Genomic DNA, 25,774 nt, shown 5'->3' on the forward strand with positions numbered 1-25,774 from the left:
TCTTTTCAGTACTGTTTGCAACTACCTGCAAATTTAAGTGCTAAAGAAAAATGGACGGCATCCTCTTTGCTATCTTATTAAACCATACTTCTATGTTCACTAAGGTGACAAGAATAGATACACTGAAAACTTCTATAGCATATTAATGTGTTAAGCATCATACCATACTTAGTTCCTGATATAATTTTGAGTTTCCTCTGGGGGAAAAAAACAGTTCCTCTGGATTCTTTTTATAAAAAAAAAAAAAAAAAAAAAAAAAAACACCTTGAAAAAGCTTTCAGATACTCAAAGACATGAATCTTGCTCTATTCCCTTGTGTATATCTGATTTAAAGGTTAATAAGTAATTAGGAAGAACACTCATCCAAAAATTACCAATTAATATACCATCATTTTCATTAAAAATGCTATTAATTATATTGTTTTACAAATGTCCTAGACTGGCTAATAAAAAGTTACCTAAAGCAATTCTAAGCCTTTTGTGGGGGGTGGGGTGGGGAAGAGAAATGAATCAAAATCAATCACTTTTTAAAATTATGATTTGGGTTTAAGAGGTCAAACAAAAGAGGGTGTTAAAATAAAAAAAATCAGAGGCCAGCCTTGAAAATTTCCTGAGCATACACAACCAGTTTAGCCATACAGACAAAGCTTAATTTATCTTATTTTGCAAGGTTAACTTGACCTGGATCACTTCTGGCTTATGACTCTGAACATCGTAAGCAAAACTGGGAACTATTTCCCGAGGTTGATATGAGGTCACCACTGACCAGTTCCCTATCCTTTGAGAAAATTCTAGTATTGTGTCCAGTCACTGTGAAGAATAAACTCTCTCACTATATAAGCTGCTTTACAACAATGCACCCTGGAGCCTCATTCCCTGTTTTGGGCTGAGTGCTCCCAGTTTGCAAAGTGTCTTCTTGGTTGTGCGCACAGTAAACTTATACTGATTACTCCTTCAGCGATTGGCCGGTTTTACTTCTGTTATTTATGATCTTTTGACAAGGGGAAGCGAATGTCTCCGGTATTTAGTATGGATAGAATCTGATGGGGTTCCATGATTTATTTTATGTACCCAGTCATTATCACTAAGAAAACCTGCCTAAGAAGATATCCTGGCAGATGTTTAATGTGGAAGCTTGACAAACAGCTGTTCTTTGGTTCTTATAATGTAAAGCAGTCCTTTATAAATGAGACCAAACTTTTAACCCATCCACATATGTTTTTGTCAGTTTTCTAGGAGACTGTGATTAGAAAGTTATGATTGCAGTATCTTACACATTTTGTTCTACACCTTAAACTTTGCTCTATACCATAAATGCTATTAGTCATTTGTTAGAAATGCACACAAGTCCGAGGTTGGAGAGTTCATGATTAAACCTGTACCGTGACACTTAGGGTTCCACCAGATTTCATTTGAACCGTTGTACATATCTCCAAAAGTATTGTGCTCTCACCGTCTTATCCTGTCGCCTCCTGTATGGACCAAACATCTATTACTGTTGTGTGCCTTTGGGCTCGGCGAGGCAGCTGGCTAGTGTTCGGCAAAGATCGAAACTGTGTAAAGCTGCAGCTCAGCACCATTTTGATATGTAACAGACTATAACAGGAATACTTATCATCAATGAAATGAACCAAGTGTGGTATTAGGAACTATACAATCAACCCAGACGCAAACTAAGGATTTTCCATTGCATCATAGATATTTACGGGTTGCTAGGCAACTAAATATTCCACCACTGACACTAGGGAAAATTTCTCTTGCTAAGCTAGGATTGGCCGTTTTAGTAATTAGTTCTGCATGAGACTGCCTCTTAATATCCCCGGCATAGAACATTTTAAAGGACACAATACAAATCCCAAGCTTGCATTATTTGAGCAGTTCCCTAGATGGAAACTCTTATCCCTCCGGGCATGTTCAGATATTTTTTTACTCATATTGAACAAATACCTGTCTTCATCCTTTCCACAGAGCAACTTTACCTCTTCTTCGCCATTCCAACTCTGAGTATTTGGCAATAGCTGCCATGTTTTCTCTGAATCTGTCTTTCTTCAGAGTAAACATACCCAGATCATTTGCTGATTCATTCCCATTGCTTCCCATCCTGGTTGCTCTCCCCTCCCGGTGGCACCAATGGCAATGACTGGGATTGGCGGCTGTTGTTTTATGGTGCACGGTTACGGGTAATGACTTGTAGTCTGTTGTGTTGTTGGATATTTCAACTAAAGTGGACACAGGAATAAGAAGTCAAAGGCTATGGAACAGGGGGCTGACTTTTTTTTTTTTCAACGTTTTTTTTTTTTTTTTTATTTATTTTTGGGACAGAGAGAGACAGAGCATGAACGGGGGAGGGGCAGAGAGAGAGGGAGACACAGAATCGGAAACAGGCTCCAGGCTCCGAGCCATCAGCCCAGAGCCTGACGCGGGGCTCGAACTCACAGACCGCGAGATCGTGACCTGGCTGAAGTCGGACGCTTAACCGACTGCGCCACCCAGGCGCCCCGGGGCTGACCTTTTTTATCCTGACTTGGAAAATGCTACCTGTGAGACACCATACTTTTGTGCCGTCTTGGAACCTGGGGAGACAAGTGGAAACTTTAAGTAAGACTTTCAGGGATGCTTACTAGGTTTATGCGGTGTTGAGAACAAGCAGTTTCAGTGCATGATGAGATCGTTTGGAGCAAAATTTCGAAAATGGGCATATGAATCACTGGACAGCTTCTAAAAATACAGATTCCTGGGATCCATGTACTCAGTCTTACTGAATAGGTGCCTCCAGAAGTCCCCAAGGGAAAAACGGGTAGAAGCCACAGTTATAGGGTATCCAACGTGAAGGTCAGCCATTTCTTTCAGCTGACGTCTACATAGCCTGTGAGGCTCTTTTCCATGACATGCTCTGGCTCCCTTTTGCAGTCCATCCTTCTCTTTTCTCAAAAGGTCTTTTTCCAATAACTAGTACCAAACAGTTTAGGATTTAGTTGTTAATTTTGCATGGCTCTTTGTCTCCTCGGCTATTTTAGAAACCCCGTCAGAGCATGAACTCCGTCTGATACGTCCATGTCTCTCAAGGAATATGGCACAATATTGAACAGCCATTGATGGATGGCGAGGGGTTTTGGAGGCTGTGGAAAAAGAAGTTAAAAGACAAAAGGGAGCAAGATGCAGGAGGCCAGCTAGAAAAGTTTAAGATTACAGAGATTAAAGAAGTCTTTCTTGTGAAAGAAGTTTCTTTTTTTTTTAATTTTGTTTTAATGTTTATTTATTTTTGAGAAAGAGAGAGAAAGATAGCATGAGTGGGAAAGGGGCAGAGAGAGAGGGAGACACAGAATCTGAAACAGACTCCAGGCTCCAAGCTGTTAGCACAGAGACCGACTTGGGGCTCAAACTCATGAAATGTGAGATCATGACCTGAGCCAAAGTGGGACCCTCAGCCAACTGAGCCACCCAGGCACCCCTGAAAGAAGTTTCTTCTGAATTGCACTTGTGGCCTGTTATTAAGTGATAGGGTTCATGCAGGGTATTGGTCTCTCCCCATCAAACCTGATCTTTGGAGACATCAGGCAGTAATTCACAAGACTATGTTATATAAATCTGGCCAGGAGATCTAGAATTTCCTGCATTCCTTGCCCATCTGAAACACCAGAGGTAAATGAATTATCTCTCTTCTGGTGCAATTCCATCATCTGACAAAGCCTACAGCAAGGATACCGTGGGCCACTGATAAAAGTTCCAAAATAAGCATAAAGGGGTCCCTTAGGCAGTTACGTAGGCTTTTTAAAAAATATCAAAGACACATAAGATTTCAAAATTGCTTCAGTCTGGACGATGGAAAGACTCTCCAATGATGTCATGGCCTGGCCTCCTTCTGCAATTCCTTCTCCAGGCAGAGTGGCCTTCTCCTGAGGCAAACGGGAACGTGTCAACCTCTTGTGGAAATCTTAGTATTGAGCATAAAACTCAGACTCTTACATGGTTTCTCTCTTATTCATGGTCTCAGGCTTCTGTCCCCCTGACCAATGGATTGTGCTGTAGTTGCCCTGCCTCGTTTCTAGAAAGAGGGAAGTACTTTTATCCCAAGGCTTTGGAGCTCCCTTTCCCCCACGCCTGGGGAAGGTCTTCTCTCCATCTGGCTGCCTCCTCCTCCGTGTCCTTCAGATCTCTGCTCAGAAAGTAACTCCTTGAAGACAGCATCCCAGGTCACATTTTCTATTTAAATTCTTCCTCGATCACATTGGCTTCTATCCAAGTTTATTTCCTATTTAGCATTTCTCACAACTTGAAAATAACTAATTTTTTTAGGATGGGGGGGGTGCTGTTTCTAGCCATTTGATTTCTGTCTACTCTCATTAGAACAAAAGCCCCATGAGGTCGAGAAACCGGGCTGCTTTTAGAACAGGCTGTATTACCTGTGCCTAGCCCGGTGCCTAGCCCGGTGCCTGTCACTCTGTGGGCGCTCGGTATTTCCTGAATGAAGAGCGGTCTTGATAAGTTGTGATTATTTGATTAGTTTGTTTACTTTTCTCTTGTTTCCTTCACTCGACTGCGAGTTCCATGGGAACAAGGTGTCTCTCTTTTTAGATATCAAACATAGTGCTCAGCACTTGGTGGTGGCCCAATGACTGTAGAAGAAGTAAATGAGCAAAGACATTGAAATTCTCTAGGAAACGAAACTTCTTCCTCTGCGGCTTTATATACCACTCAGAACATCTGGAGCTACTAGAATTCTTCATTAAGAATTCTGCTATCCCAATATTTTCCCGCGATCACAGTTCCTGTTAACAACCAAGTGCCCGACGGGAGCAGAAGGGAAGCGATATGAATTAAATTTCGCAAATGAGGTTGCTGATGATTAATTTTACATCCTGAGCATCTGGGTCAGGGCTTCGTTTCATGGCAGGTGTGGAAATAATATCTTTGGTGTCATTATTCATGATTTTACTAAGGGCTGGGAGCACTTGAAATGTTCTTCTGAATGAGATTTGAGATGTGGACCAGATGTGTAATTTTAAGTTTTTTTTTTTAATGTTTTTTATTTATTTTGAGAGAGAGAGAGAGAGGAGAGAGGGAGAGAGAATCCCAAGCAGGCTCTGCGTTGTCAGGACAGAGCCTGACAAGGGGCTCGATCTCACAAACCGGGAAATCATGACATGAGCCTGAAATCAAGAGTAGGATGCTTAACTCACTGAGCCACCCAGGCACCCCAACCAGATGCTTATTTTTAAAAAACCTGTATGTACTGTATTCTCCTTTTCGAGAAACAAATTTTCATATTAAGATGGCTCATTAATGTACTTTGGTGTCCATGGCACTTATTCAGTTGAAAACTACAAGTGATTAATTTTTTAAAAATACCAAGTGTCACTTAGATGACAGCAGACTGAGTGAAATGTAAACATGCCTAAAATTGAAGCCAATCATTTCGTTTTGCTTGAACTGGGTAAAAACCTCCGAGTCATTTTCCCTTCCTCCTTCTCCTGGCATCATCTCATTTTCCAAGGGGCCTGCCATTCATTGTGGACACACGAACTCAGTCCTAAGAAAATGGTCTCATCAGACATATCCCCCTAATGCTGGTTGGTCAGGCAGGACAGCCAGGTACGGCTGATCACAAATAAATATGTCAACATCCACTCCCTTCCTGAATCCCAGAAGTGGTGCTCTGGGGGCGGATTCGTCCTCTTATCAGTTTTATTCTTCTTGGTCTTGACAGTGCTGAGAAAGGGTAATAGAAACTAGGCTATAATCTTTGAGCCAGAGGAAATTGAACCAAACCAAGTGGAAAGAATATGCTACTTAGCATTAGCAGGTCAATTCACGAGGAAATTGTAAAACAGGTGCAGCCTGTCACTGGTAAAGCTCTGCCAGAAGAGGCCTGGTCTCCGTAGCCCCAGGGGTGAGCCCCCCTGCTGTAGTTTAGACCTTAGTGTTGGATGCCGGCTACCCTGGGCTTCTGGGGGACCCGCTCTCATACACTGAAACGGGTATGTTCTAGGTCTGTTCTATGTCTCTGTCTCCGCTCAGGCTCATTTCCCACCCCCAACCGCCGCCAGTGAAAATCCACTCATTTGATGGATCAAGCTGTCCTTGTTTGCTAAGAGAAAAAGGCTTGCAGAACTTCCAGGCTTCTTTCAGGGAACGTGTGGACTTATCAGTGACTTTGTGATGACAAAGCCTTCTCTGTGTGCAGGGTCCAAACGAGTGAAATGGGGATTTCAGGCCAGATAGTATGAGCCGGAATGTCCCTACCTTTCAATTGTATGGAGTTAATATTTCCAAGAAGAACGGGAAACTGACATAGAATTGCTCGCTTTTTCTTTTGCTGAGTAAGGCCATTAAGGGAAAAAGAACAAAACTCATCTGCTAAGAAAACCTCTTTTAGAGACAAAAGGAACATTATGATAATCAATTAAAAAAAAAAAAAAGAAGGTACAGAGACGCCTGTGCAGTCAGTTAAGTGTCCGAATGCAGCTCAGTTCATGATCTCGCCGCTCGTGGGTTCTAGCCCCGTGTTAGACCCTGTGCTGACAGCTCAGAGCTTGGAGCTTGCTTTGGATTCTGTGTCTCCCTGTCTCCCTGCCCCTTCCCTGCTTGTGCTCCCTCTCTCTCTCTCTTTCAAAAACAAATAAACATTTAAAAAAAATTTAAAAAGAAGGTATAATCTCTGAATAAAAAAGAAACTTTGAATTGAAAGAATTCGGCTTTATTTAAAAAAAAACCTTTTTGTACAGTTTCAGTTGTTTCAGACGGACACATCCTAGAGTATTACAATAGACCACTATGCCTGTAGATAACAATACGGTGTCGTGCCTTTAAAAATTTGTTACACGGGTGAGGTCATAGCTCATGTTATGTGTCCTTACCACCATAAAAATGAAACAAAACTAAGAAAGAAAGTATTTCAGTGCCCTTATTTTATAGACTAGTGAAAATGTCGTCCAATGCCAGCGTAAGTGTATAGCCAGGCTTTTGGGATCTGCTGAGTTGCCCACGGTGGTCCAACAAGCCACTCCATGAATTTTAACAGCTCTTCGCTGACACTTGTGGGCAAATCTCCATGTGATCTGTCATTCCAGAAACATGAGCATGACCCAGAAACACCTTTTGGGTTGTAAAGCAAAGAGCTTATTTGTACAGAACCTTTAACTTTGAGGTTTTATCTGTCTGTGGGTTGACAGAAAAAAATTAAGCAGTGGGTAGCCAGAAAAGTGATTTGAATGTTGTTGGAACAGTGGCATTTAAAAGCGTAAGAATTAAGGATACATTTATGCATTTGCAAATCTGATTGAGCACTCTGCACGTGCTGGGTGCAGGGACAGAGCAACGAGATCCCTGCCTTACAGCCTCACCTCCTCGTGGTAGAGACAGACGCAGAGGAGACACAGAGATAGATCACATCCCTTAAGGATAATTTCTGAGGTTGCTTTTGTGGGTAGATGTGGGCCATGTAAGTAAAGTCCGATGAAAGTGGAGAACTGAGGCTTGCAGCTACATGGGGGAAGAGCATTCCACGTAGAGGGAACAGCTGGTGCAGAGGCCCTGAGGAACAAAGAGGCCACTGTGATAGGAACACAGTTGTGAGGGGGAGCGTGGTCGACTTATGGGGCCAGAAGTGCAGCAGGGAGCCAGAGCACAGGGGGCCTTAAGGGCTGTGATTGCATAAGTGACACGGACAGCTACTGGAAGGTTCTGAGCTAAAGAATGACGTGACCTGACTTCCAGGTCACGCTGTTCAAGGAGGGAGTCGCAAAAGTGTGAGCTACCGTAGGCTGTTACAATAGTCCATAGGAGACATATGGTGGCTTGGGCCAGGGTGGTCATGACAGAAGTGCCAGAAAGTGCTTGGATTTAGGATGTCTTCAGAAGGTGGAGAAAGCGGGGCTTCCTGATGGACTGGATGTGGTGGTGATGGTAAGAGAAGATTGAAGCTGGGTTTTAAGATGTTTTACTTGATCAAGCCAATAAACAGCACCATCTACTGAGAACAGGGACAATGGGAACAGGAGGTTGTAGGGGAAACCAAAACCTTAGCGGTCCTATTAAATGTGAGACGTCACTTAAATATCCAGGTAAAAATGTCAGGTGGGCAATTGAATACATGAGTCTAGAGCTTAGGGGAGAAATCGGGGCCAGAGACAGAAATTATGAAACGTTCAGCATACGAAAGATGTCTACAGCCACTGGGTTGGATGAGGTCATCTAGGGAGTCCAGCTCTCTGGATTATGGGCCAGAAAGTACAAAGGTTCTGAGGCAAGATCATGCTTGGTGAGTTATAAGGGTAAGGGGGGTCATTGTAGGTGTGAGGAAACGTAGAGACATTCAAAGTCTGGAATGATGCCAGTGTTCAGAAGGAGGAGGATTCAGGAAGGCAGACAGAGCAGGAGTGGCCAGTGAGGTAAGGGGAAACCAGAGAGTGAATCACCCACACTACGCACGTAGGGTCTTTCAAGCTTAGGTCCTTCAGAGCAGTTTATAATTTTGCTCTGCCCTCTGTGATCTCCGCTGATGGAAGGAGGGGTGTATGCTGTTCCACTCCCAGTGTTCACCAGCACCTGTCCCATGATCAATTATTGTTCATTTGTTTTGAGCAGAGGTTGAATGCGGCAGTCTACAGATGGAATCCAGCCTGTAGATGTGTTTTGCTTGAACTTCAGGGTCTAAAAAATATTTTCGTTGGTTGCCAAGGTTAGGGATTGGGAAACTTCACACCAAAATATGTACCTCTGGTTCTTTTTTAAAAAATCCCCAGGAGTCTCAGAAGGCAGGCAACAGCTGTGTGCGGCTGAATGGTGGCCGCCACGGTCGGGGGGGTCACATGCTTTTCAGTTACTTTCCTGCAGTCTGTAGTCTTCCTTGCATTTCCCCTACAGCCAGTGCTGAGTGCCTCACTCCCGTTTCTTGCTGAGTCCTGCGGATTTTGGTTTGTACCTCTTGTTCAGTGAAAGAGGGAATGAATGAATGAATGAATGAGCGGACTAAATGAATGAGTATTTACCAATGAGGCACCTGGAGCCCGCTCAGCGAGGTGAAATGAAATAAGATTATGTGCAGGAAAGCCAGGGCGCAGATATAGACTCCCAGGCCAGGGCTTTTTAAATCTTTGCTTCCTAGTTTGCATTGTATTAAAAACATTCTGGGGCGCCTGGATGGCTCAGTCAGTTAAGCATCAGACTCTTGATTTCGGCTCAGGTCATGATCTCGTGGTTCATGAGTTCGAGCCCTGTGTTGGGCTCTGCGCTGACAGCAGGGAGACTGCTTCAGATTCTCTCTCTCCCTCTTCCTCTGCCCCTTCCTTGTGCTCCCTCTCTAAATACATACATACATACATACATACATAAACAAAACCACATTCTAAAATAAAAGCAAAAGTTTGAACGAAGGAAGGAGGGTGCTGACAAGATGCTATTTCCATTTTCAGAAAAAAACTAGAATCTTAAACAAATCATGATAAATGTTTCTTTCTCCTTAAGCTTTGGTGAGAAACTGTTTCATAAGAAGCTGTTACACAGACTAGCAAAAGTTAGCATCCCTGCCCAAGGCTAAGTGAATAATAAACAAATGTAATTATTCAAGAACGTAATTAAGGTTAAAAGTGATATTTTGCTCCGTTTGATTTTTGGAGAAAATAAGTTTTGCCAGTTTTCTCTGCGAATTATTTTAATCTATTTTTACATGTTTCAAACACAAATTATTGTAATCACAGAATGTCAGCTTATCATCTTTCTTTCATCTACTCAGTACCCAACACTGGAGTTTTTTAAGCCTCATCTCTCTTGCCAACTCCAATGATGGCCAGCGGCTGTTCCGAGCAGTGTGCACAGGTAGACTTTGAAAGTAGTCTGGGCTCAGGAGTTAGACTACAGTGTTTGGTTTCTGACATTCTCTAGGTTTGGATACGATTCTTACGGTTGAACGGTGTCCCCCTCCACCCAAAAGATGAATTAAAGAATTAACCTCTGTCCTCCAGACTGTGACTTGATTTGGAAGTAGGGTCGTTGCAGACATCACTAGTTAAGATGAGGTCATACCAGGAAACATGGGCCCCTAACCTAAAGTAACTGGCGTCCTTGTGAGATGGGGAAATTTAGACACAGACTCCAAGGGAAGACCATGTGAAGAAACACACGCAGGAAGACAGACATCAGAAGCTGGATCCAGAGAAGACACTGAGTCACCAGAAAAGAGAAGAGGCAGGGAAGCGTTCTCCCATGGAAGCTTCAGAGGGAGCATGGTCGTACCAACGCTTGTCTGGACTTGCAGCCGCCCCGAACTGGGGGACAGTACATTTCTGTTGTTTTAAGCTGCCCAGTCTTTGGTAGTTTGTTATGACTGCCACAGGAAACTAACGTAGAGATTATTTTGTCTACCTCTTAATTTTAGACTGGGTTAGAATGCAGGTGTCTTGAGGGTAGAAGCCGTGTCCCTAGGAAGGTGGCATCACCCACAAATGCCATAGATGTGCTATCCCTGATAGGACGTTTAGGGAGATGCCACCTTGAGAATCCTCATTCCTTTGCTCACTAAAGGCACCGAAACTGATTCCACCTGCACTGTCCTCCTCTTGGCCCTCCTCTTGTCCTGGAAGCTACAAGTATATTCTTTCTTCACATAGAAATATCTTGAGTAACAGGAAGAATCTGGTGCTAATTTTGACCCTAGGCAAATTTGAGAAACAGCCAAAAAGTATCTTTAATGACCCTCTGGTCTTCTTGTGCCCACTTTAATGTGTCAGACTTCTCTGTAGATGAGACTTTCTTAACTTGCAGTCCATAGATAGTTTTTAGAAGCCAACATGAAACCCTTGAGATCTTAAGATTTGTTGCAATAGTCTGTATCTGGGTAAACATTTCACAGTTTAATAATTTATTAATTCTTAAAGTTTATGTATTTCCCTACAACCAGAACAAGAAAGAAAAAGAAAGACTAAGGATCCTCGGCATGGTGGTCAGTGTCAAGCTAAGGTTTTGTGCCTGGGGAACAAGGCACATGGAGTGGGATGATGACTGGGGGTGGATGAAGAGTTTGGATCTAGGAATGTTCAACTACAGGTGAGTATGGAGCCTGCCTACAGGGTGTTTGGTGGGCATTTTGGCCACGGACTTGGCCAGGAAAGGGCATGCACCCAGAACCTGGATTGATTGACACAGAGGTGGGAATTGAATGCTGAGCGCAGACACCCTTTTAGAACTCGTCACCGACCTGATCTAGGAAAGACCAATGCTGAGTCTTGGCAAGTATCCACAGTGAGGAGCAAAGAGAGGAGAGGTGGCATTAGAGGCGAGATAGGAAGGAAGGTTGCAGTGGTAGAAGAAGTAGGAGTGGGGGGAAAGAGGAGGAAAGAAGTCCAAGGAGGGGCTGGCCAGGCTTGCAGAACAAAACGGAGAAATTAAAGAAAATGGTGAACAGCCACGCAGAGCAGTTTGGTGTCTGAGGTTCACTGGCAATCATCAATAAGTTCGTTTTGAAAAGTCGTGGGGATTCCTTCGTTAATTTATGCACTCTTGGAATGGTTATTGTTGCACCTCCTCCACGCATCAGTGCCACGCTAGGTGCTTGGGCACAGAGATGACTAAGACACCATCCTGTCCTTGGGAAGCTTACGGGCTTGTACGGCGACACATACTTAGAGGAGTGAACTGTTACATGGAGGTCTTCATAGTATCACGAAGGGGCAAGTGGTTGATTTGTCCCGGAGGGCAGCAGTCAGATGATGGATACATGGATCTCTTACACAAGGAGTAGAATTGGTGGTCCGGGCACCGTTAAAGTAGAACATGTCCTTCACTTTATCGTGATATCTGAAATCCTATGTGTCAGAATCGCACGGGCACACACACACACACCAACACCTTGGACCAAAACTACTTTTGCTACTGAGACCTAGTAAGTGATGTATAATATCTCTAGACAAATACAGACAAAAAGAAATACATGTGCCTCACTGTCTCTCCTTTTCAAATATGTAACTTTTTAGTACCTAGATCAGTTTATTCCTGGGGGCTTCTATTTTAGAATGTTTTTGACACTTCCATATGCTAAATTTGTGAAACATGGATATTGTTAAGATATTAGGAGTTTTAGAATTCATTAGACCAATGAGTTATTCTATAAGAGGAATTAGGAGGAGGGAAGGGATGGGGCGGCTTTGGAGTGACACTTACCTTGGATCATGTCTCTTCCCCACCATTTGTAAGTTATTTGTTGTTTCCAACCTGTATCCCACAACTGTAATGGTTGACTGAATATTTACCTTACAGAGCCGTTGGAAGGAACTGATAATTCATGAAAAATACCTGGCAGAAAGTAGCCTCTATGTGACTACAGAGATTTCTATAGATAACAAAATAATTGTCTGAGATTATATCTTCAAATCAGGCCAGAATTGAGCACATAACTTAAAAAATCCTCAAGCAATTTCTGCAAAGAATTAGCTTCTATTTGAAAGCAATTCAAGAACATGAAGTTAAGGCCAAGGCCAATGACATACATTTTTTAGTATGTTTTGAAGAACTGTCCCAAACGATCACATATCTACTACCATATTCAATTTTAAAATTTTCACCCATACACATGAAGACTAAAATTTTATTTGTCATCAGCCAACTTATAGCCAGCATCCCACAAATAAGTGAGTAGGATCTATTTTTATACATTTTCAAACTTAGAAAGAATGGGAGAGTAATAGTAAGTAGTTTCTGCAACACTTCAGAGAAACTGAAGTAATTTACTTGTCAATTACTTGTCAGTTTTCTTGTCAATTTTCTCATGTTGTATTACACTTCTATGCTGTATTATACTGGGGCCTCTAATTCCTGCACAGAGCCCCCTGATTTTGAAATCTATTGGACTATTGAGAACAGGGCCATAGCACATTGCCGTACAGGTTGTGCACTGCACAACTCCAGGGGGTGCCGGTCACACAGACCATATTGAGAAATGCACCCACACAAGCCATATGCAGCAGCCCTACCTGAGAGCCTTGAATCCTTTCCTAAGGAACATGCTCTACCGTGCAACAAATACTTATTGAGCATCTAATACGTAGGAGACACTGTTCTAGGCTCTGAGGACACGACAGTGATCAGAAAAGATACCATCCCCATCTACATGGACCTTCCATTCTAGCAGAAGGGAGGGGGACAGATAATGAACCCAAACCAAGTATGTGTTCAGTTTACCAGAAGGCGGTGTTAGGGAGAAGAAGAAAGCAAGATGGTGAGCAAATGGAATCACAGCCACGGGGAAATTACTATTTGAAATAAGGTTGGCAGAAAGGCTTCACTGTTGGCAGTTTGGATCAGAATCCAGAAGGGAATGAGGGATAAGCTGTTCGTACAATTGAGGCAGGAATATTCCAGGCAGAGCAAAGAGCAAGTGTAAACACTCTAAGGAGGAAGCCTACTTGGCACAGCCAGGGGCCAGGATAGAGGCGGGGTGGCTACAGGGGACTGGATGGGGGGACAGTGGTAGGACAGAAGTCGGGGGGTTGGGGTGAGAGTCAGATCTCCAGGGCCCAAACAGTTTTGTAAGGATCGGTCTTTACCCATGTACCCAGGCAAGCTGGGAAGCCACTGGGAGGCTTCCAATGGAAGAGTGACATCATCTCACTCAGGTGCTCAAAGAATCAGAGGGTCTTTGAACTAATTTTTATTATGTAAAGCCAAAACAATTTCCCCAAAGACTGTAGGAGTGCTTTGTGTTTTTCTTTGGACAAAATTAGCAACATGATTTTTTAAAAAATTATTTCCTATTTTAATTTCAGTTTGAATTAAAACGTCTAAGCAAAGACATTAAATACTTGATGAAAGTGGTAAATGCCAAAACCTTTAGTGCCAATAAGCATGAAAGCTAATTCATTTATTCTCTTCCGGATGTTTCCGTCTGCAAAACAATCCAGACTAGTTCCTATTGGTTACAGGGAAAAGAACCTGAAAAGAAAAATCTCAAACATCTCAACTGTGAGGGAGACTGTTTTATGGATTATAAAGGAACAGAGATGGGGCCAACATGGTCAAGGATATGGGGAGGTTAGCTGCTCACGAAGCAATTTGCATTTTGTCAAGTTAACCTATCTTGTGGAACACCATGTTCCAGGCCTTCCAGAAAAATTTAAGCAACTGCACTGTTAAAAAAAATATCACAAATGCCTTTTCTGCCCAGTGGTTTCATTTAAAATGCAACAAGGTAACAGTTGTGAATAAAGTACAGTTGTCATTGTAAGAACTGTGCTCTATTTTCTGAAATATTTCTACAAAAGTATTTATAGATGTACAACTCTCTTTCCAAAGACCTCAGCAAATCTCCTTTGTAACCACCCACTCATTTGTTTAGTATGCTTTTATGGATGTTTCCTCATGGTTGCAAATAGTCCATAACAAAAACTAAAAAACAAAAAAGAATATGTCAGGCTTATAGTCGACTGGTCTCTATATTGGTATGCCAACACAGATTCCTCTTCCCTATTTTTCTGAACAAAAATAGTCCACAGTCCTTGAGAAAATACAAGAAATACAAACCACAAACATAATGTCGGCGTCAAACTTGACTTGCTTTAATGTCATGACTAATTTGTATCACTGAGCTGTTATCACTCACACAGTAGATTCTTAAGAGTTTGGACACATTAAGAGTTGAACGCTTTATGAGTTGGACACATCCTGTCTGTAAAGCCAGTCATCAAAATCAGCGTCTATGCTGTGATACTTTATTATGAAGGGAAAATAACAGGAGCTGGCTCTACTATGTCCCGCCCTCTGCTAGGCATCTGGCATATCTTAGGCCAGGTAGTCTTTGCAGTAACCTTATCAAGTTGGAATTATAATATGAATATTGAATAAGAGGAAACTGAAGTCAAGGAGGTAAAATAATTTGTCTCAAATGCTATAGCTCACTTCTAACCAGCCAGAACTCATTCAAGCCCTGGCCTGACAGTAAAGCCCTTGCATTTCTGTCTGTCATAGGCTGGTTCCGCGGAGCAACACTGTCTTATTTATTATATTAAATGAAATTAAAATTAAATAGCTTAATTATTGTTGTCATCATAATTTTTCTCTTTAGCTACCACTGTTGAGTGACTTTTTTTTGAGAGAGAGAGAAAGAGACAGAGACAATGTGAGTGGAGGAGGGGCACAGAGAGAAGGAGACAGAGTCCCAAGCAGCCTCCACACTGTCAGCACTGAGCCTGATGGGGGCTCGAACTCACAAAACCATGAGATCATGACCTGAGCCGAAACCAAGAGAGCGTGATGCTTAACCAACTGAGCCACCCAGGTGCCCCTGAGTGCCTTTTTAATTTACTTGTCCTTATTGTAAGAACTCGTCATTCTTACATCCACCTTGCAAGGTGAATATGCCCGCATGGTGCCGGGCAGTGTGCATACATTAGCCAATGTCACTGGCAAATGTTCTCATTTCACTGATGAGACAACAAAGCTAAGAAGTGACAAGGGACCCACCCAAGTCGAGGAAGTGGTTGAGCAGGTATTTATAGACTCGGGTATGTCTTACTCCTATGTTATGGGCTCTTTTCACATTCTTCACAGTTTGACAACTTTAAAAGTAAGTGACACCACGCTCAAATTAAATAATCTGAAAATGTACAATTCTAAAAGGGAACTGATAACTTAAGGCAATCTGTAACCATGCTTCAACAATGCAAATGATTCCACTAGACACTTCTGAAAATGGTCCTTAAAACTCAACATCTTCATGCTTGGTTCATGCTTTTATGTTAAACTTAACTGTTCTTCACCCTTTCTCCATGGGTTGGAATTCCTCCAACAACTGTGGTCCCGGAGAATCCACATTGAGGTAATAAATTGTAAGGACCTGGAAGTTGCTGTCCTCTTGATATTCAAGAAGTACTTAGCCTTAATGTGTTGTATATATCTCCCTCATATTTCCTTAACTAGCTGAAAGAATTAAGTTTTAAGACACTTCCTAAGACGTTGGTTTCCTAGTCAATATCCAACCAGTGAAGGCTTGGATCAATAAAACAAAGGAAGTAGGATGACCTGGGAAATGAATTTCTCACCTCTGACCTGTTTCCATATCTTGAAGCTCTTAAAATCTAGTTTTTAATCTAAACTGCTTTTTATAGTGAATGTTTCCATGGGTGATGACCGTAGAAGCAAATACGTACTTAGGTTACTTGTTTGACTAAAAGCAAAATAAATACTATTATAAAAATATGCTTATAATGTTATACTTTATATAACTGTGGTTTATCCATTTATTTCTGTGTAGACAAAACAATTCATATTTTTAAAGTCTAATCTAATAAACTTTTCATGATAAAGAGGAATAAAATAGGGAAAGTTATGGGGATAAATGGCATATCTAATTTTTCAAACTTTAACCCTTAAAAGACTTCTCTTGGGCTACAAATGTATCCTTCTGCTTTTTAGTGTGTAGACAAATTTTTCCTTTAAGATATACTTAAATATACAAAGTCTTATATTTCAACTTCGACTAATAAATATCATAAGACATAACTTTTCACCTTAAGATGAAATTCTCCCTCAAAACATACCCAATCCTTCAATATCCAAGAATAGGCTAAGGTCACTATTTCGTAAACTCACAGCACTAAGATTTCCCAAGAGCATGGACCACCTTTTTTTTTTTTCTTTTTTAACTCTTCGGTAAGCTTATTTATACAAAGTTTTGCAGAGATGTAAACATTAAGCTCTTATCTCCATTGAAAACTATATCATGATGATGTTAGGACTGTCCTAGACAGTCTGGGATTCATAGAATCCATATTTTAGGGCAAAATAAGCCTCAAAGAATTATGGGCTAAGTCACACCTACTTCCTTCAATTAGATATTTCATCATAATTCCCCCAATTTCTGCAAGTCCAAACCCCACCTGACTTAGTATACACCTCAGGTGGCAACAACCTTCTAGAACATGTCTTGAAACAGTCAGCTGGAAGCCAGCTCTCCCTTCTATGGACCCACATAGAAGCCTGTTTCTCTCTTAAGGCATGTGTCCCTTCTGTCTTGCATTATAGTTGCTTGCTGACATGCTGTATTTTCCCTCCTAGACAGTGAGCTCAAGGAAACCATCTTGAATCACATTCAATTCTTCCGTGATGCTAAGTGTTAACTAACACATAGTGGGTTCTCAAGGAGTACTAAGGATGTACTCAATGATTTCTGTTAGCCATGGCAAATCGCCAGAAAGAATGAAAAACCTATTAAGAAGTATTTTAGGAAGCCCTTGGTCAAGAAAGAAAAGCATAAGAGCAGAAAATTCTTCGAGAGGCGAATCAGAATAACTGGCACATAAAAGTGACACATTCAATTTCTTCACCTTTATATAACCTCCAGAAGATCAAACGTTAATAAAATATTTATCTTCAGTTGTCACAAGCCAGACTTTGATTTAAAACTCTTGGGTACATGAATGTCATGCCAGACCCAAAATATACCGTCATGTATTTTTAATTTAAACATGGCTCTGTAAAAAATTTATGTATGCCTGGTATGAAAAAACGTGGGTGAAGATCTCCCAACAGTCACCACAAACAAGAAAACAGAACCTAAAAATGACTGTTGAACTTCTGTGAACCTACATGGGAAAGCATTCCATCCGAGAGTCCACTGTGCCATCAACACGACACAGGAAACGCATCCCCTTACCTTCAGGGAGTCAAAGCAGGCAATCACTCTTCCGTTCTCCACCTGGCAGCTCTTGGGGGGGTGAGCAAATTTGCACTCCTCGTCGGAGCGCGAGCACGTGCCCCTCTGGAACTGCCTGCAGACCTCCAACGTCAGCCATTTTGTGTCTCTGACGGGGGCCACGTTCAAAGCCATGATGCTCGAGCTACTGGGATTCTGTTTGTTTGTGTCAAATGATGAAATCAATCCAGGTCCCAGTGATTCCGAGACTACTGTTGTGAAAAACCCCACATGTGAGTCTGAAGGTAAGTGATCAATTGCTTAGGGAGGCCCAATCCAGGAAGCAGTGAGGAGAGAATTTATCGGCAAGCAGTCACTCATCAATCAATATGCCCCACTTGAAGACAGTGGGCCGCAACAGAAGCACACTCAGTGTCATCTCTGGCGGTAAACGTCCGAGTCTCTCGACCGATCTGCAGACACAACTGTTTTTAATAAAGTGACTTCAATATCATGGCACTCCTTGGGAGGATATTCACTTCTGACACTCGCAGCTATTGACGGTGCTGGAGAATAAGCCACCTAGACGTTCAGATCTTGGCAAGATTTCTCTTTCTTTCCACCCTTCTAAATCCTGAAATCGAGCAATTGGCAAAGTCAGACAGTTGAGGTATCTTCATCCACCGTAAGGTCAGGGCTACGTGCATTTGACGGAAGAACAATTTGAACACAACAAGAGCTCAGGCTGCAGTTTCCAGCGAAAGTGACTTCACACAGGCACTTTGAAATCATGAACCTGCAGAACACAAAGAAAACATCAACTTACACCCAGACTCAATGGAATCAACACTTTGCTAAACTGTTTTAGGTCTTCTATAGAATTTGCAAAAGTGCAGTTCAGAACTTTGAGGTTTAAGGCTAGTGAGGAAAGTTATGCATTAAAGAGGGAGAGAGAGAGAGAGAGAGAGAGAACAAAACTGCAGCCGTATTGCAGAAATCTAGGCAGCAGTCCAGAAGTTAGGAATGACTCAAACACATGAGTGTGGCAGACACAATAATTAAGCATTCTGAAACAATCCCATCTAATGTGCTTCATCGCCAAAACAGTGTATTAGAACCATAGCTTCAGATTAATTTCACATTTAGGCCATTGATCTTATTGTTGGAAATGCTATGAACAATTATTCGGGATGTGTCTTCCTATGTAATAAGGGTACTGTCATTTTGGGTGCAGTGTGGGCTCCTTATTCTTTATATTTTTTCTAGTTTACAGAGATTTGAACTTAGAAATGGATAGGGAGAAGCTTCCCAATATTTTTTAGGTCTCTTATACTTTCTCTCTACTGTTATTACTTGCTTAATGTTAGTATTCCCCTCTCTGCAGTAAGCACTCAGATGGTAAGGACTATTTATATTTGTCATTTCTGTGTCCCTAGTGCCTTAGTTCATGGCTATTAGTTCCTGAAAAAATATTTACTGACCGATTTAACTGGTGACTGGCTCACTGACCAGAGGAATGAATGCAAGTTCGTTTTAGTTTTAGTTCAGTTTAGTTTTTAATGGACTCACAATCTCCATTCTGTGGAATGCTGGAGTTAAATCATACACCTACAACAAAAATATAACTAGAAAATTCATATTTCTAAAATTATATTTCATTTCTTTTAATGTTTTCAAGGATTATGAAGTAGTTAAAATGTTAAAAATTTAACATCGTTGGGTCCAGGAGGAATAAAGGACTATATACTAGAAGCTGATCATTTTCAGATATTGTATATGCTGCCAGCTACCTTAGACACATGGCCTTGATGTCCTTTTAAAAATTTCTTTAAGTAAGAACTTAATGGAAACTGGACGTAGAGTATTTAAAATCAGCATGTATGAGTAAGTTCAGACAGCAGTAACTTTTGAGTGATTCATAAATGTCCCCTGAGGAAAGTAGGTCCCATGATAATTAAGTTTAGTTAACTCCAGGTAAACCAGGCTGAACACGCTTCCTTGCAATAGGGCTTTTTTCGGTCTTGAACGAGTCTCCAATAGAGTAAGAGAAACAATGGTGTCTCTCAAGCTTATCTGATCGTGGAAGGTTTATTTAGCAGGACGTCTCTTGGGATGGTAGGCAATGCTGCTTCATCCCAGGACTTCATTTACTTGCTAGCAGAAGTGTGTAAATGGGTAATAACTGTATGTGCATGTAAGGAAATTGGCCACCTTGACGGCCATGACACATGCCTGACTCCAGCTGTAAAATACTTGAGGGGACAGGCAGGCTACTGCTTGTCTGTTTGGCAGCATTGTGTTCCCAGCAGCTAACATCAACTTGCTTAACTAGGCAGTTTAAGAAGATGAGTTTAATAACCAAATTTACTCTGGGTCAGGTTTCACAGACCAGCCTGAACCTGCACCTCCATTGCCTCAACCCCCATCTCTAACCCCCACGGAGAACAAAGGATGAGGGCAGCAGGGGACAAGAAAACATTCCTGCCTGTGTATTCAGTGGAGCTGAGGCACTAATAATGAGGTTTAAAATGATAGGTTGGACACATCTAGTTTATATTTGTACGATATTTGATAGAGTCCCTGAGTCCTATAGACCAGGGTCTCATGGGATTACAGGATGACAAAGATCCAGGAGAAGCTCATCCCTAAAGACAGCATGGCTTTGGTCACGGCTTTTCACGTGCAGGAAAAGAAACGGGCAAACTTGTATTTAGGCACAGATGGCAAAAGAATAATTACTCAAGTATTCCTAAGAAAACACATAGAAACAATGCTCTCAGCCCAGTCCAGTGAATGGGGTAGACTTTCGCGTGTATTTTCAGGTAAGAAATAATTGTTTTCCTGGGAGAAACAGATTGCCATTTGTAGTCACTATGAAAATCCAACCAGAATTTAGATAGACTCGAAGGAGATGAACTTGCTTTATTTTTATTTTTATTTTTATTTTTATTTTTATTTTTTTTATGTTTATTTATTTTTGAAGGAGAGAGAGACAGAGCACGAGCCGGGGAGGGGCAGATAGAGAGGGAGCGACAGAATCCAAAGCAGCCTCCAGGCTCTGAGCTGTCAGCACAGAGCCCAACGTGGGGCTCCAACTCATGCGCCATGAGATCACGACCTGAGCCGAAGTTGGATGTTCAACCGACTGAGCCACCCCAGGTGCCCCTGAACTTGCTTTTAAAAGCAGAGGAGCCACGCTTTCTGCTGGCCAGAGTCCTGTGTAAGTCAATGATGTTCCAGAAGGAAACGAAGGCACATCATACTATACATAAGTATATTGCTATCCTCTCACAAATCCCCTCTTCCTTCCTGCTTGTGCTTGGTTTCTATCCTAAAAGTTACAGAGCTAATGTTATCAAAGACACTGCCTCCCTTGGCCCATCACAACCTCCATCTTCTGAGATGGATATAAGCAGGCAGTTGTGGGAACAAGGAAGAGAGCACAGACTTGAGTTAGGTTAAGGAAGGCCACCAAAGAAGATGGCCGATGAGGGGTAAGGATGGAGAAAACCAACTTTTGACACGGTTATCAAGGGACAAGACTAACCTCTGCTAGCACACAGACCAAAGCACATATTGGATCTGCCAGACTAGATTTCTTGGGAGGAAGGGTTGTGTTAGGGCTTCATTCTCCTGTATAGGAGCCGCTAGCTACATGTGCCTACTGACCACTTGAAATGTAGCTAGTGCCACTGAGGAACTAAATTTGAAATTTGTATTTATTCTTAACGAATGTAAATTTAACTAAAACGTTGATCCTCACTTTAGTTCCTGGAAACCTTTCAGGTGGGCTTGGACTGACCCGAGTACATAAATCTACTTTTCAGTTGTAAATTCTATGAAATCTAAATACAGATCAAGAATGTCCAATGAGTTCAGCTCCTAATTGAGTTGTGCTTTGAGTATAAAATACATACCGATCTCAAACACTTCGTATGAAAAAAGAATGTGAAAGTATCTCATTAATATTGTTTCACATGTACTACATGGTGAGTTGATAATATTTTAAGTAACTGGTTTAAATATTATTATTTAGCTTATATTAAGATTAAGCTCACTTGCTTCTTTTTAGCCCCTCCAAAATTCAGAGCTACATGTACCTCTCATTATATTTCTACTGATGGCAATGTCTTACTGGCTTTTGCATTTTGTTTTCTTTCAGCCAACACAGAACATTCTGGAATGGTGGAAAGTACCTTGTCCTAAGAGCCAGCGTCAAGCCTTTGTTTTGCCAAGGTTCCTTCATGTGACCTTGAGTAAGTCAATTTCTCTAAAATGTTGATAATAGTTCCTACCTACATTACATGATTGATGCCATGAAGGACAGATTATAGAGGGAACAAAGAATACTTTGTAAGCAGTAAAGTGCTGTCCCAATGCAAGGCAATGAAAGGAGGAGCTACTCTATAAATATTTATTGAATAAATCCACTTTCAGGCTTCCTCTCTCTCTTCAGTCATTCTACATCAATGGCCAGGCTTATGCCTTGTGCGGATCTGCTCCAGCTACAGAAGCTGAGAGCAGGGCGGTGCCTTAGAGATCAAAGGGACCGACAGAACTGTGTACTCAGGCCACTTATCCGGAGCATCCCTCGGTTCTCAAACTGATTTATTTTGCAGCCGGAAGGAACCCACAGAGAAGTTGCCCCAAGTACAAATCCCACAGCGTTCTTCTTACAAAGGCCTGACGCTTGCTTTCTTCCCTCAGTTGCTACTAAACCCAGAAGTGAATCAAACACTTTTAGGGCCCAGGCATTGACCCTGGGTGTGATGCCTAGTCCAAATATGTGGGGAGCACTGCTGGGGTGCCTACTACATTCGAGGGCTTGCTGGAAATGCAGCGACAGATGCCATTCTCCAGTGCTCTGGGTGAGCGGGGAGGAACCTGTGGCATTTTCTAGTTCATCTACCCAGAGGGGCCCCTGGGAAAATGTGTCTGAGTGGAGAGGGCACCCTTTTCTCATTCTCAGAAAGGTCCTATATATGCTGCCATTGGCCCTGCTTATATGCAAGACGTTTCTGGGTTGCCCTAAGAAGCTGGGGCTCCTGCCTACAATATTTTCCGGTTTCTCCCAATGCTTCGCTTATGCTTCTATTTTTCCACCTTTTTTTGTTTGTTTGTTTGTTTTTTGACTTGTGCTTCAGTTTTATTTCCAACATCACAATCCATGCCATCCCAGTTAGCTCCTTCCGGTGCAGAACCCAGGCAGAATTCAAAAATAATTGTTCCCAGTTCTTTCTCTGGCCTTGTTCCTTCTTTGGCGTTCCTTTCCTTGTCCTCCTCAGGCATTCAGCGGCCTCGTGTTCTCTCCCCCTTCTGGCTTTCTAAGCCCCTCACAGAGGAGGAGATAGATGCCCTTGCCCTTGAAGGCTCAGCTGAGCACTGATCTGGCAGGCCCTCACTGCCCTGTACCCTGAAGTGCTGTTCCTGCTGACCTGCTTCACCCCCTCTGGTGACCTCTGGGTAGCCCACTTTCTGATAGTGCCTGGTGATGATTGTTAAGTATCACCTCCTAATTCTCCAGAACTTACACGTTGACTTCTCCACCCGCCTGCCCCCAGCTCAAGGTTTCGCCCTGTGTATGTAATAGACTTTGCCTATTATTTTCAAATCCTCAGTGCTCAGTTACGTGCCTGGTATCAAGAATACACTCAACAAATGTTTGCCAAATGAACTCCTGATCCTCCTCCAAGGAACTTTTGCGTTTTAATGTGAACCGAAGGCTAACCTAAAGGAATAAGGCTCTGAATAGGGAATTTCAGTATTATCCTGGAGGAAAATTCCAGCAGGTGCCACTGGCTTACCTCGTTGCTGCCAAGAAGGCCCTGGTGACAGGGAGGATCTGCCCCCAGGGCAAATTATTTGATCTTCAAACCCCAGCATCATTAGCCCAGCGATTTGCAGATTTGCAAAGTGTAATACCTGGGCCAGCATGGCAGCAGCCTCTGGGAGCCTGTTAGGATGCAGATTCTCAGGCCCTGCCCAGAGGTACTGAATCAGAAAGTCCTGGGGTGGGGCCCAGCAAGCTCTCGGGGTAACTCTGGGGCACGCTCAAGTTTGGGAACTGCTGTAGTACGCATTTCTTGTTGCCCCCCCACCCCATGTGCTGCGGGAACAAAGATGTCTGCCCTGAGTTGATCACAGGGTCTCGGGGTCACTGATTCCCCCAGAAATAATTTCAGGAAGGCTGGCTGGGGGCTTCTTCCAGTGGCTGTTTCTGATCGATGAAAACAAAACACAACTACACAGAAAACATCTGAGAGATCTGTTCTCGACAAGACTTCATTCTATGAGAATTACAAGAATAAATGAACTCGTAGCCTGTAGGTTTGGTTCAGGATGAAGCAGGCCTTTGGTCCAGGTGAGTGGGGCTTTGTTGCTAGGACCCTTGCCTGAGGGAGGACTGCCTCAGAGGGCTGGTGGCCCTTAGTGACCAGCAGCTCAGTCCTTTGCCCCTTCCTGCTAGAGCTCTTTACAGAAGGGCTGATGTGTAGCACCCGGGTATAACGAGGGTGGAGGTTCACCACTGGACGCATCTTCAAAGGAAAAGCAAGATTGAAGTTCAAGGGTAAAGAAACGCTGTAGTATTTCCTGAAACACCAAAGGACTCGCTGTGCAACTCTACAAAACAATCTCAGGCTATTTTTAGGGGTTTCACTTACATGACACTTCATTTTTCAAAATATATTTAAAACCCTCCTAGGTGTTGGATTTTCAGAAAGCTGTGACTTCTGACTATAGAACACTGAGCCGCGCAAGTTCCCTTGCAGCTGTTCAATGATGCGGCAGGCCAGTCTGGAAAGCGCAGCCTCCAAGCCAGGCCACCTCCCTTCGTTCCACACCTCTCAGCAGCCAGACAAGCCCGGGCCGGGGACCCCAGGTGTCCTCGCCCTGCTGACGCTTTGTAGCCAGTTTGTACATTTCTGAAGGGAAAAACATCAGTCATGTCGGATCGTGAGGCTGAGACTGATCAAAATGTAAGACCGCCTCAAGGAAAATAGTTGTGCGGCACGCGGCTCCCTCGCTCACTTTTTGGTCAGCTGTGGCATTTAGCCGTCTGCCAGACACCGGCCTCCTAGCGAGCTGATCAAAGGGTCCTTGCAAAACAAACCGATTTCTGAGTCAGACAGTCAAGGACTCATTATCCATTAAGTAATTTATGGGATGCCTTTAATTTTATTTTCCATAAGTCTAATTACAATAAAGAAACGATGCCTCCTTGAGTTTCCTAATTTCTCATTTTGAGATTCTCTGGGTTTCCTCTTTTCAATTTTTAAATTCTCCGAATATATTTTTAAAGAATGATTTCTCCTCCCTGCGAGTCGCTTGATGTCTGAGCATCCCTACTTCTATTTCTGGAGCCTGATTTAAAATAGCTCTCAGTATGCTCTCGCCCCTGATCAATGGCTGGCCTCAGCCCGCACCTATCAGATGCAGATGCCTGGGCAGGAGAGGAATCTCGAGATGCTGCTGGCTGGCGTGCTGGGCTGAGAGCCACTTGACCTCCGGGAGAGGGTGTAATCCTGCCCTGTAATCACAGCCACTGAGAAGAGGTCCCTCACTGGGGCCTTCCCACAGGAAGCCCTATGCACCAATAAAAATACAGAAACTAGAGAGGCCCCACTGCCAAACGAATAAAGGACCTAGTTGACTTTGTGAAGAAAAGGTTTGTAAAGGGAGCAGCAGAAGTGACAGTCCTTAAGAACATGTTTCTTTATAGAACCTTGAAACTGGTTTCTTTATAATTTACTGGAAACTTAAGTTAAATGGCATTTTGAGACTTCTGCGTGGTTTCGGATGGAGAATCAGTTTTTCTACACGGGGTTCTAGTTGCCCCTCTCTCCTGAATAGCTGCGTAACGTCTTGAGTTACGCTCTCTGAGTGTCAGTTTCCTGTTTGGAATCAAGGGGTTGAAAATACCAAAGCCATAAATATATGTCCTGCAACCAACATAGACGTAGTAGTATATTGTAAGTCCTCTCTATACAGCATTATCAACATTAGATACAACATCTATATGCTTTACATCTATGTGCATGTACACACACACACACACACACACACACACACACACAACAGGTGGAGATAAACTTCCACTCACTAAAAGTTATACATTTCTGTAAAGTAAATGAAGTTTGAGTAACAGAAACTAGA

At 42.6% G+C, this 25,774-nt stretch overlaps 1 protein-coding gene and 2 long non-coding RNA genes across 10 annotated transcripts in view; 1 reads left to right on the forward strand and 2 right to left on the reverse strand.

Annotated features, from left to right (window-relative positions):
- Positions 1 to 25,774, reverse strand: part of MBNL2 (muscleblind like splicing regulator 2) — a 158,123-nt gene that overhangs the window by 90,929 nt on the left and 41,420 nt on the right. For all 8 annotated transcript variants that reach the window (XM_019444049.2, XM_019444052.2, XM_019444055.2 and 5 more), the window contains exon 2: positions 17,642 to 18,416. In XM_019444049.2, coding sequence (XP_019299594.2) covers positions 17,642 to 17,815 — 174 coding nt within the window. In that variant the 5' untranslated portion in view covers positions 17,816 to 18,416. The remainder of the gene's footprint in view (positions 1 to 17,641; positions 18,417 to 25,774) is intronic.
- LOC109264144 (uncharacterized) overlaps positions 1 to 25,774 on the forward strand; it is a 99,948-nt gene that overhangs the window by 67,388 nt on the left and 6,786 nt on the right. The window contains exon 2 of the long non-coding RNA XR_002078604.2: positions 21,783 to 21,876. This is a non-coding gene — a long non-coding RNA (uncharacterized LOC109264144). The remainder of the gene's footprint in view (positions 1 to 21,782; positions 21,877 to 25,774) is intronic.
- LOC109264143 (uncharacterized) lies at positions 246 to 5,203 on the reverse strand. Its single transcript, XR_008419090.1, has 2 exons — positions 2,490 to 5,203; positions 246 to 2,251 (listed from the first exon to the last, which is right to left on the reverse strand). It is a non-coding gene; the product is annotated as an uncharacterized LOC109264143 (long non-coding RNA).

The sequence above is a fragment of the Panthera pardus genome, unplaced genomic scaffold, assembly GCF_024362965.1.
Source record: "Panthera pardus isolate Hobbes unplaced genomic scaffold, ASM2436296v1 HiC_scaffold_1, whole genome shotgun sequence".
Classification (NCBI taxonomy): domain Eukaryota; kingdom Metazoa; phylum Chordata; class Mammalia; order Carnivora; family Felidae; genus Panthera; species Panthera pardus.